This window comes from Rhagoletis zephyria, unplaced genomic scaffold, assembly GCF_001687245.7.
Source record: "Rhagoletis zephyria isolate East Lansing unplaced genomic scaffold, Rhagoletis_zephyria_1.1 Rzeph_scaffold_00248, whole genome shotgun sequence".
NCBI classification, from domain to species: Eukaryota; Metazoa; Arthropoda; class Insecta; order Diptera; family Tephritidae; genus Rhagoletis; species Rhagoletis zephyria.
This window is the reverse complement of record NW_016157332.1, coordinates 180878-192761: the sequence shown is the minus strand read 5'-3', so window position 1 is coordinate 192761 and position 11884 is coordinate 180878. Positions and strand designations below refer to the sequence as shown.

Here is an 11884-nt window from a genome sequence, read left to right as displayed (position 1 = left end):
TTATTAAATCTTAATGGATAAATCTCTCAATGGAGACATAGTATTAGTGAATATGTACTCGTACATAGATACGTACATCAGGGTGGCCACTATTTCCTAAGCTGTTTTTTTCTCGCCCTCTCAATTTTAAGTTTCTGTATAGATAATTGTGCAATGGAAAAAGGGTCCTAATTTTCAAATTATCACAATCCAATCATGTTAAATTTTCCAAATAACATTGTCTGAGATTTGTGGACTCTGCATTTAATACTTTTGAGCAGCAGGAAAAAAACAACTTGGGAAATAATGATGAAAACGTTATATTAACCTGAGTTGGCGGGACTGCAAACAAACATTACTTAATTCGTACAATTCTGGGTCAGTGTACTGCTTTCCCTTCCAAAATTTTAGCACATCGTCAATTCTTTGGAAAGGCAGTTGGAGATGCTCAATTCTTGCATACGCGTCGAACGTATTGTTGATTTCGGCTTGGGTTCCTTGTACTAAATATTGATACATGAGTTCATCTTCTTCATTAAAAAAGTTGCCGGCCGGTGTGGAAGCAGAAGTTGGCGCGGAGTATAAGGGTCCAATAGGATTATTTTCATGGATTCTGTCCCAAATTGTTTTTAAATGAAGAGTAGCTTCGGTTTTTTGCTGTGCAGTTAAAGTATGTTGAAAGCGAGGGTCCAGAAACAAGCACGAAATTAAAAATTTATTATTAAATAACGTTATTGTTCGTGTTTCTATTGATTTTAAAATCATGTTCCCAATTGTTGTTATTAGCTCCTGACTTGAATTGCTTACAATTTTTTCGGTGCTTATTTTTAGTTTAAGCCACTGTGCGTAAAAGTTTCCGTAGTGTAATTGCTCCTCTTGAAACTTTGTTATAGTTTTTTGCAAGGGATGGGAAACTGTGCAATAACATTCAATGAAATCCCAAAACAACGTATCCACTTCGAAGTTTTCATCCTAAGATTTATTTTTAATAGATTCGATTTTAGTTAACATATGCTTTGCTGCTAATAAATCCTGCAACATAGTATACGGGGATCCCCGTCCGTAGGGCAATCTAGTTGGGGCATTTTCAATCCTTTTAACTGAAATATTTCGCGATAGCCATTTGACGTTTTTCTGATGTATTTTGTAAGATTACGACAATTCCATAGGTATTTCAGCATGCCAGACGATTTTGCAACGTCAAGAGCGACCAGCTGGGTTGTATGTGCTGCACATCGGCAAACTTGTATATTTCCTATTAGCACGTTTGGCACTTTTTCTACAAGTTAAATTTTTTTTTAATATTCATCGTTAGTGCAGAATTCGTCGTTTTCTTCAACATCCTCCTCAGAAATAAATGATAAAATGTTTGTCGCTCTCAGCATGTTTGCACCGTTATCAAATGTTATCGAGACGATTTGGGTTAAATTAATGTTGTATCGCTTTAGCACATTCAACACTTCAATGGCAAGATTTTTGACTGTGCTTGATCCAGCTCCTTTCAATTCTATCATTCCCAAAATAATAGATTTAATTCGTACCGCACCATGGTGTAATAATAACAAGGTGTTGTCAGTAACTTAACCTCACTTTTTCGGCAGGTCTATTCCGGTCACGCATTTTTAAGTACTAGAAAAGGTACTAATTATTTACTACCTTTAATCCGTTGTTGCATACTATTTCAAATTAAATGTAGAAAAACGTATAATTACAGGCTTATAAGCCTGAATATATGTTTGTATCGGCAGCTCCACACAGCTTGGACATATATTGTAACTTTAAAGAAGTAAAAGCTGTAAAATAGGGCAATTTCCTATAAGACTGTAAATGATTTTCTAAATAGATTAAAACACATACATAAATATCGATAATATAAGCGAATTCCTAATTTAACCATGCAGCCATTAGCGCACACAAGGGGTGGGTTTTGGAGTTCAAACCCCCCCTAAAGCTAATAACCTCAAATACAATCTGTATCTTAAAGCTAAGAATCCAGCTCTCAAGGAAATTATAAGAAATATTTATTATAATTTCTGTTGCTTGAAAAAGCGCTTTGCTTTTGCTGTAAATTTGCATGAGGGAATAAATATACGAGCATTTTTTTTCTTGAGAGCTGCAAACTGATTTAAGAAATTTTGGTAGAAGAAAATTTCTTTTCCATTTCTCGTCCGTCGTTTTATATGAATTTTTCGTTTTTCTTGAGAGTTCAGTTAATTTTTTCGGTATTTGAAATATTAAAAAAATTTAGCAATCGGGAAAAATCACCATCTCCATCGAAAATCAGAGATCGAAAAAATGAACATAGAAGTGCAAAAATTCATGGAATCAATAAATTTATTTTTACTGACTCTTTTTTAAAATTTTTTATTAGGTACTTTTGAAAGTTGAGCGCATCTTGAGTTTATAGAACTTTTTATTAAACAAGTAGTTTTTAAGGAAAGAACACAACCGACTTCAATTCTCATATTCAAATTTAGGGGTACCGTTAATTTCTTCATGATCCAATCATCGGATCTCTAAAACAAATTACGGGACGAACCTTGAGGTACTATCTTTCTAACAAAAAAAGGATTATTGAAAACGGTTCACGTGGTCCAAAGTTATGTATTCCGGCGAGGTGATAACCTCCCTTTTTTTGAAGTCGGTTAAAAGCGTTTGAGTTCTGTTAATCTGTAAATAAAGTGCAGTTTATGAATTTTAAAACGTTTATTTATTTATTACATACTGTACATAAAACTTGCATAAATGTATTTTAAAGAGGGTATTATCTGAAGCAAATTTTCAGTATTTTCCGGTGATATATCTTCAGAAATATAAAACCCCCCCTAAAATATATTCCTGGGTGCGCCCCTGCCTGCAGCCACTCTATTCTAGTGTATCAGTAGTTTAATATAAAAAAGCGCCTTTCCATACGATTTTTGTGTACGTTTTTTCCATTGATAACCACGATATCTTTTATTTTTCTACTTTTTGAGGACAAAAATTATAGAAATCCAGCAATTTTAAATATTAATATTGTTCTGAAAACACCAAGTTCCTTAAAAATCGCGATAAAACGAATTACTAAAATGGAGTATTTTAGATACTATTTCCCAACGAATAGTAGTATAAAAATTGAGATCGGCAGCACTGAAAATAAGCATGCCGATCTTGTCAAAATCACAACAAACACGTCGCTACTGACAACACCTTGTTATTATTCCACCATGGTACCGCACTAATAAATTGAGCACTTACACCAAATATATTTCTGGACAGCCTTGTAGCACTGTCTATTTTCAATGATAACAGTTTGTTTTTCACTTCATTGGTGATTTCCAATTTTATGTTATTCGCAACCATAAACAATGTTTTTTTGCAGTTTGATGCATTCAGCGTAATTTTTTTTCCGTCCGACACTCTAAGGCCATCGCAAATCGGATCTATGAAATTTCTTATGTTTGGTGAATTCAAAATATTGAACGGAATGCAGTCCTCCGTTACCAGTTCGATATATGACCTTATCAATTGTTTTTTTTCTTAGTTGATGCAATTTTTATCCCATAAATTTTTGCTGACCAAACAACCCGTTTGCCTATCTAATCTCTCTCCTCTCCTAATCTCCTAATCTAAAAAAACTCCTTTTAAACATAAAACAATAGATCCTAACCACATCATTAAAAATCCAGAAAATAATACATATACATGTATGTATGTACATGTGTTATGGTATTACCAAATGACCTGTGTGCACAAACATAAATAAATATATCTGTGTACATATGTAACCGAGATTCTTTTTAACGCATACTTTGTTATCGAAATAACGCAGTGTGCAATGCAGTTTTGCCTGATTTTCACAAACATATGTACATATGTACATATGTATGTAGATACATTAAGGCAAAATTAACCACTTGTTCTAAATATGACGCATATATGCATTAAAAAGGTTTAGTTTGTGAAAATAGTTAAATTTAAATATGTTTATAAGAACATATGTATGTATATATGTATGCGTACATGGAATAAAGAAATTTGAGCAAAAATTAGCGAAATGTTCATAAAAATTTTAAATCTTTTTTAGGGTATGGAATTTTGTGGCATAAGAAATTTTAGTACAATAAAATGCAAGTTTGAAGTAGCTAGGTTGATTTTTGGCAATTTCTTGTTCGACAATTTTTTTGTATGGAGAAACTGAGCAACGCTTTCAACAAAAAGAATTGCCAAAATTCAACTGTATTTTTCGAACACTTCGCAAGTGTCAACAGTAATTTGCGAGCTCTGAAGAAATCATAAGCAAACACAAAATACCAATTGACTGTCGTTGCTGCCCGCTTGCAGAAGCTAGAAATTTCTAATTTTTCGACTGCGACTGCCGACAACTTGCAAAAGCAAAGATATTGCTTATTCATCGACTTGCGCCGCTGACCAAAATCAGAATGAAATCAAAATGAAAATTTTCAAACCAATGACTGCCGGAAGAACTGCGCATTTTGTCGGCAATCAGTTTCTGCTTGAACTTGGACTGCGACTGTTAAACCAACGACTGCCAGCAGCTCTGCGCATTTTGTCGGCAATCAGTTTTTGCTTGAACTTCGACTGCGACTGTTAAACCAACGACTGCCAGCAGCTCTGCGCATTTTGTCGGCAATCAGTTTCTGCTTGTGCTTCGACTGCGACTGTCGTCTTGTTCCGAAGCATAAGCATAAGCAAAAGTTAATGAAATAAAATTCATTACAGTATTTTAAACACTGGTTAAAACAGAACCAAACACCCCTTAGAATTTCAGCAAGATCAGGTCTAGGGTCTTTAGGCCCGAACAAACTTACGATGGTATGCATTTTGTTTCTAATAATAGAAAGGGTATAGAAAAGATACCCCTTATTCCAGAATCCGCTCAGGCACAATACTTTATAAGAGCGTACAATTGCTGGCGTATGCCGACGACATCGATATTATCGGTAAAAACAAGGGCTACGTCTGTTCTGCCTTCTCGGGATTGGATAGAGAAGCAAAGCGAATGGGTCTGGTGGTGAACGAGGACAAAACGAAGTATCTCCTGTCAGCACACAAACAGTCAGAGCATACGCGTCTTGGCACCCACGTCACTGTTGACAGTTACAAGTTTGAAAAAGTAGACGACTTCGTTTATTTGGGAACCAGCATTAACACCAATAATAATGTCAGCCTTGAAATCCAACGGAGAATCACTCTTGCCAACAAGTGCTACTTTGGGCTGAGTAGGCAATTGAGAAGTAAAGTCCTCTCTCGTCGTACAAAGATCACACTCTATAAGTCACTCATCATGCCTGTGCTGGTGTATGGCGCGGAAGCATGGACAATGAAAGCATCTGATGAGGCGGCTCTTGGAGTTTTCGAGAGAAAGATTCTGCGAAAGATTTACGGACCTTTACGCGTTGGTGATGGCGAATATCGCAGACGATTTAACGATGAGCTGTATGAGCTTTACAACGATATAGACATAGTGCAGCGAATTAAAATTCAGCGGCTCCGCTGGCTTGGCCATGTCGTTCGGATGGACAGAAACGCTCCTGCTCTGAAAATATTCAACGCGGGCCGCGATGCTGGTAACAGAGGAAGAGGAAGGCCTCCTCTGCGTTGGAAAGACCAGGTGGAGAAGGACTTGGCTTCACTTGGCATTTTCAATTGGCGTCAGTTAGCACAGAAGAGAAATGACTGGCGTGCTATTTTGGACTCGGCCAAAATCGCTTAGGCGGTTACTGCGCCAATTAAGAAGAAGAAGAAGAGAATTTCGTTTACTTGGGAACCAGCATTAACACCGATAATAATGTCAGCATCGAATGCCAACGCAGAATCATTCTTGCCAACAAGTGGCACACTGGACTGAGTAGGCAATTCAGGATTAAAGTCCTCTCTCGATGTACTAAAATCACACTCTATAAGTCACTCATCTTTCTCGTGCTGGTATATAGCGCGGAAGCATGGACAATGAAAACATCTGATGACACCGCTCTTGGAGTTTTCGAGAGAAATATTCTGCGGCAGACTTACGGCCCTTTGGGCGTTGACGATGGCGAATACCGCAGACGAATTAACAATGTGCTCTAGGAGCTTTACAACGATGTATACATAGCGCATCGAATTAAAATACAGCGGCTCCGCTGGCTTGGTCATGTCGTTCGAATGGACTGTAACGCTCCAGCTCTGAAAGTATTCCACGCGGAGGACCTTCTCTGCGTTGGAAAGACAAGTTGGAGAAGAATTTGGCTTCACTTGGCATTTCCAATTGGTGTAAATAAAGAAGAAGAACAGTTGGCGGAACTAGATGAAACATTTAAAACTTACTTAATTTAAAAACTTAAAATTTTTTTTTTACAACTTATGTATCTCCTGACATCTAGCAAAGTGGGAAATTGTTGCCGTGAAAAGAGACAATTTATTGCATGACTCTTTACATGGATATAAAACTAACTAAAATCGGTATTTACAAAACCCATACTTTTGAAATATATTAGCCATTTAAGCGGGCGTTTTAAGATACACGACTTTTCCCAATATTTTCCCCGCTATTATATTTTTCGTTTTGTATTACCAAACTATGAAAAGGCGTCTTTGAAGTGCAGAATGAAAGTTTATTTGATCAACAAAGCGCCAAACAAATATCTATTTAAAGTGAACAAGCCCCGGCTACACCACATTCGTCACTAAAGTGATTAAAAAAAAAATAATAAAAATTTTTCGTTTAGACGCCAAAATAAGTCTCAGAAAATATGAGCCCTTAATACTTATATTAAAAATGTCCACATCGCACTTTTCGATTTCCCAAAACAACACAGGAAAAAATTTTTATTTTACTTCTGGTTTTCATATTTAACGAAGATCCGTTGGACTGTAAAGGTCTTAGAATATTTTTGTAGGGAATTGAACGCTCTACAAAAATGTCTTAAGTAATTTTTTGATAAGTGAACTCGGTCAAAAATTATTCGAGGTCAAAGTTGAAATGGTGAATTCGACTTTGACCACGAATAACTTTTGACCGAGTAGACTTATCGAAAAATGACTTCAAACCTTTTTTGTAGAGCACTCAATACTCTACCAAAATGCTCTAAGCCCTTTACAGTAAAATGTATCGTTCGTTAAATATAAAAATCAGAAGTAAAAAAAAACAATTTTGCCTGTGTTATTCTTATGGGAAATCTAAAAGTGCGATGCGGGCATTCTTAATATTAATATTAAGGTCTCATATTTTCTAAGACTTATTTTGGCTTCTAAACGAAACTTTTGAGCATGGTTCCGATGAAAAAATAAATAAAATTTTCTGAATCACCCTTAGATATAGATTTCAAATATTTTGTTTTATTCTCTGGGACTATTCACATTTTCTGTGATGTTTATCGTTTGTGGAGATCTGATTCCCTCCGTTACTTCATTTAAACTGAATCTTTCAAAATGCGCCTCACTTCTTTATGAAATCGTGCCTATTTTGGACTTATTGCGCGATTTTTGATGTCTGATGCTTACAGGCCTAGTGGCATTTTAAAATAAACTGCGGAAATGTCGAACTCGATTCGTTAACTTATAATCGCCTTGGTTAACAAACTGTAATATGCACGTCTAATAATAATACGTCTATACTCTAGAGTCCGATCGATTTATCGGCATCGGCATCGACATCGGCTTTTCTCGGCACAAATTGAGCATCGTCATCGGCATCAGCATCGGCCCTTTTTCGCCGTTTCTTTGCCGATTATTTGGAAATTTCTTTTCATATGTGTATACAATAGCCAACATCAGAAAACATTTGCAGACAACTCACAAAAATGATTTTTTTGGTTGAAGGTGTTCACGTTTTTTCTTTACAAAAGTAAGTTCGACAATTTTCATTTATATGGAGAACACTGCCAGCGAAAAAAATTGCTAAAAATAAACGAGATTTTATAGCAGCTTGTAAATTCAACTTTTTATACTAGAATTAAATGGCCTACAAAACTGCATACCAAAATAAAAAGTTTGAAATTTTGGTTAAAATAAGCAGAATTTTTCTAATTTTTTTAGAAAGTTTGAAATCTGAATTTATATGGTGTTCGTTGTATACCAGCTAGACTTTAAAAAAAAAATTAAATACATCTAATAAACAAAAGATAAATGACAAATGCCAAAACCGGTCAAAATATCGCAATTCTTTTATTTTGTGGACCACTATATGTATGTGCAGTAGGGTGGTCCAAAATAAGTAAAGTCGGAATTTGAATGCTCTCGCCCCCTAGGATTATTCTATGTGGCAAAAAAATATACCCCTATTTTTTTATTTTGAGCTCAAAGCGCTGAAAGTTTTCCATGTATTTTATATGGAAAATAGGCAACTTTTCAAAATTGTATGGAATTCTTGAAAATCAATATTTTTTCAATCGAAAAATTTTGGTTCTCTTCAGGAGACTTCCAATAAGAATACCCAGTTATTCATTTAACCATAGCTCAAAGCGCTCAAAGTTGTCCATGTATTTTATATGGAAAATAAGCAACTTTTCGTAGAAATAGTATTGAATTATTGAAAACCAATATTTTTTCAATCGAAAAATTCTTGTCCTCTTCAGAAGACTTCCAATAAGAATACCCAATTGTTTATTTAACCATTCAATTAAAAGAGCCTGCTCTTCCGCTCTTTACTTTAAAAGCTCCCCAAGCCTATTAAGCACCAAAAGAAAATGTAGGAAACAGCGTTCTTTTTTTTAACTTTTATACATTAAAAATCTGAATTCGTCTGATAAGTCAACACCGCTTTGAGTGCTTTTACCTGTCACCATTAATTGTATCTTTAACTGCTCAGAGAAACGAAAAAATAAATAAGGCTATGCTTATGCTCCGTACTGTATACAAATTTTCGCTGTCAATAGAAAAAGCACTAATTAACATTTTTTTCGTATCGCGGGGTTTTTAAATATTCTGTTAGTTTTATTTTTACATTTGAAAGTCACATTTTGAAACATAAGGAATTAACTGACACTTAGAATACCTCTGAGTGTATTTCTTATGTTAATATGTAAATGTTTTGCACTGGGCTTTTAGGCCCTTTACATTGATAACTGTGATATGTATGTATGTATCTGTCGACTTGGACATTTGACTTTCCAAGTTATTTATTTATTTATTTTTCTTTATTTTTGCTAAGGCAGTTCAAATAATCAATATGACTCGGGTTATTTCTTACAGAAAAGAAACGCCGAATTCGAAATGAGCTTTCTACAAGTAGATATAAGTATATGTTTATACTTATTTATATACAAGTAAATGTATGTGTATATAATATTTCCAGATCTTTTACAGAAACAAGCTAATACATATTTCAATGAAATATAGCTGTATGCACAAATACATATCGTCACCTGAAATGCAAAAAGACGTAACAAACATCGTCGCTGAAATACAAAAAGTCGTAACTAGTAAAAATTCTAAATTCAGTTTTTGATTGATATGATGGATTTTATCGAAATGCAACTCCCACATCGTTTTATGAAAAATAAATAAAAAATGTTAGTGACGACTTTTTCCATTTCAGTTACGATGTTGTTACGTCTTTTCGCATTTCAGGTGACGATATGTACATAGTTATGCGGCATGAATAGCATGGCGATGGACTTACCTCGACTGGAGCAGGCTTCGGCGAAGTTTTCTCCTGTTTTTGTTTTGAAAATATTTGATATGTGGGGAAGTGTGTTCGTTTCCGTATGGGTTGGATTGTATTCGGGTTTTTATGAAGGTCGCATAATCACGAATTTAAAATACATAAATGAAATGGGAAAATGAAATTAGTACTTTAGGTAAATATGTATTTAGGTACGTATGTATTATTGTAGGTAACCAACTATACATAGTACACATACAAACATATAGCTTAAAAGATCACATATTTCATAAAAGTTCCACTTTATATATTTTCTAAAATATCAAGTACCATTCAGATAATAACAGTTTCTGGATTATTAGGGTTTGAGTTTATCTGGTTATAATTATTATTTTTCAGTTAGGTTGTTCACGCTTGCCTGGTTATCAGCTTATGTGGTTATATTTTTTATTCAGTTTACAACAATAAAATACATTACACAATAATAATTTTTAACCAGATAACCTGATAACCAGGCAAGCGTGAACCACCTCAGTGTAATTTATTCTCGAAAACTGAATGAAAATTATAGCCACATAATCAGGGAACCAGATAAACAGATACAATAGTCCTTTTTTGGAAGCATTGTACATAAATGTAGGTATGCATATAAAAAACAATATACGCACATTCGAATTGTTAATACATACTTACATTTTAAAAATAGTATTACCTTTTCACTTACCTCAGGTTCAATAATTACTGGACGTAAATTGGCGCTGTCAACGTCAGTAGCCTCTGCTGGTATGTTACCTTTACCAACTTTAAAGCCGCTAGGACTCTCAGCAGGAATTGTCTCAGCCTTTTCTATCTGTACACAAAAATACAAGTACACATTAAACATAAAACATGCGGAGTCTTACATAATGAGCCTCAGGCATAAAAATTGAGCTTAAACGTCGACTCATTTTCCAAAACTAATTATTGAGCTTTCGAGCTAACTTCTTTTGTAAAAAAATGTAGTCTGATCTTAAACTCACTTTGTAAACATGAAGTTCAATACGTATACACAAAACAACTTGTAAAGCAAAATAAAGTAAAAATTGGAACCGTATGCTCCCAGACGCTGCGAAACGACAAGGCTTCCCGAAACGCTACAGAGAGAGAGAGTGAGAGAAACTTGCGAATGCTTCGCTCTCTCCGACCAAAATCATTCTTTTCCAAACTGAAGTACGAATGAACAGTCATTGACACCGCGATTCACAATGTAGGTGTTCACACCTGCCCGGTTATCGGGATGTCTGGTTAAGTAATTAAATTTTTCAGTTTACAAGACTAAAATATTACCAGTTAACCCAATAACTAGGAAGGTGTCAATACCTACGATGTTTTCAAAAGGTAGGTAGATGGGCAAAAGTTTATAAATTTGTAATTATTGTCACGATACCGTACCTCTACTAGTTTGGTCCCGTTTCGGTTCTAACCAGGGAAGCCAACTCGTGGGGAATTCCCCGATTTGCAGGGAATTCCAGTTTGTGTGGGGAATTTCAGTTTATGTGGGGAATCAGGGGATTAATTGTTTTTTTTTTTGTCAGGAAATAGGTGTGAACTATTTTTTTCTTTTTTCCTTCACTAATTTCATAATGAGTTAAAAAAAGTTACATAAGAAATGCAACTGCAACCCTGCAATTATGAAAATTACCGTTGACTTTTTAGAATTTTCTTTTTCACATTTCCTTTCATTTAACGAATAAACACAGTTTATTTTCATATGGAAGAAAACCGCAACACCTTTGGGAAAAATATTCTAAAACGAAAATTCTTAGCCACTTGAAACTTGCACTTTACTACACTATAAATGAGTGAGCTACGAAGATGATTAAATCTTTCTAGAAAATCAAATTAAGAAGCTCGAAATTTTTAGCAAAGTTTTTTATATTTTTTTCTTTTAATATTGCACAAAGTTTGAAACTTGCATTTATACAGGTTTTGTTAAAGAATGAACCATATTAAAAAAAAATTACTTAAATCAAATAACAAAAAAAATAATTATGAAAACTGGTCAGACATATGTATATATTTTTTGTGAATAAGGAGATGCATATCTATGGGTGGGGAATTTTACGAAATTTCGGGCAAATTCGGCGAATTTTACTGTCGAAATCGGGGAATATTCACAAATTGGTTGGCTACCCTGGTTCTAACTAAACTAGTAAAAACAAGCACTGATACATTTAATGAATTTATTCTGCTCTCGATACTAGCTGACACTAACATTTTTTGAGAGAGGCATATGTATTTTTTGACCAGAGTGGGCTGTGATCTGCTTTTTTTGGCCTT

At 34.7% G+C, this 11884-nt stretch overlaps 1 protein-coding gene across 20 annotated transcripts in view; it reads right to left on the bottom strand.

Moving 5' to 3' along the window:
- The window catches only part of bt (projectin protein bent), a 276654-nt gene that overhangs the window by 149871 nt on the left and 114899 nt on the right, over window positions 1-11884 (bottom strand). For all 20 annotated transcript variants that reach the window (XM_017609687.1, XM_017609704.1, XM_017609702.1 and 17 more), the window contains 2 exons: window positions 10290-10415; window positions 9584-9616 (listed from right to left, as the gene is read on the bottom strand). In XM_017609687.1, the coding sequence (XP_017465176.1) occupies window positions 9584-9616; window positions 10290-10415 (159 nt within the window). The remainder of the gene's footprint in view (window positions 1-9583; window positions 9617-10289; window positions 10416-11884) is intronic.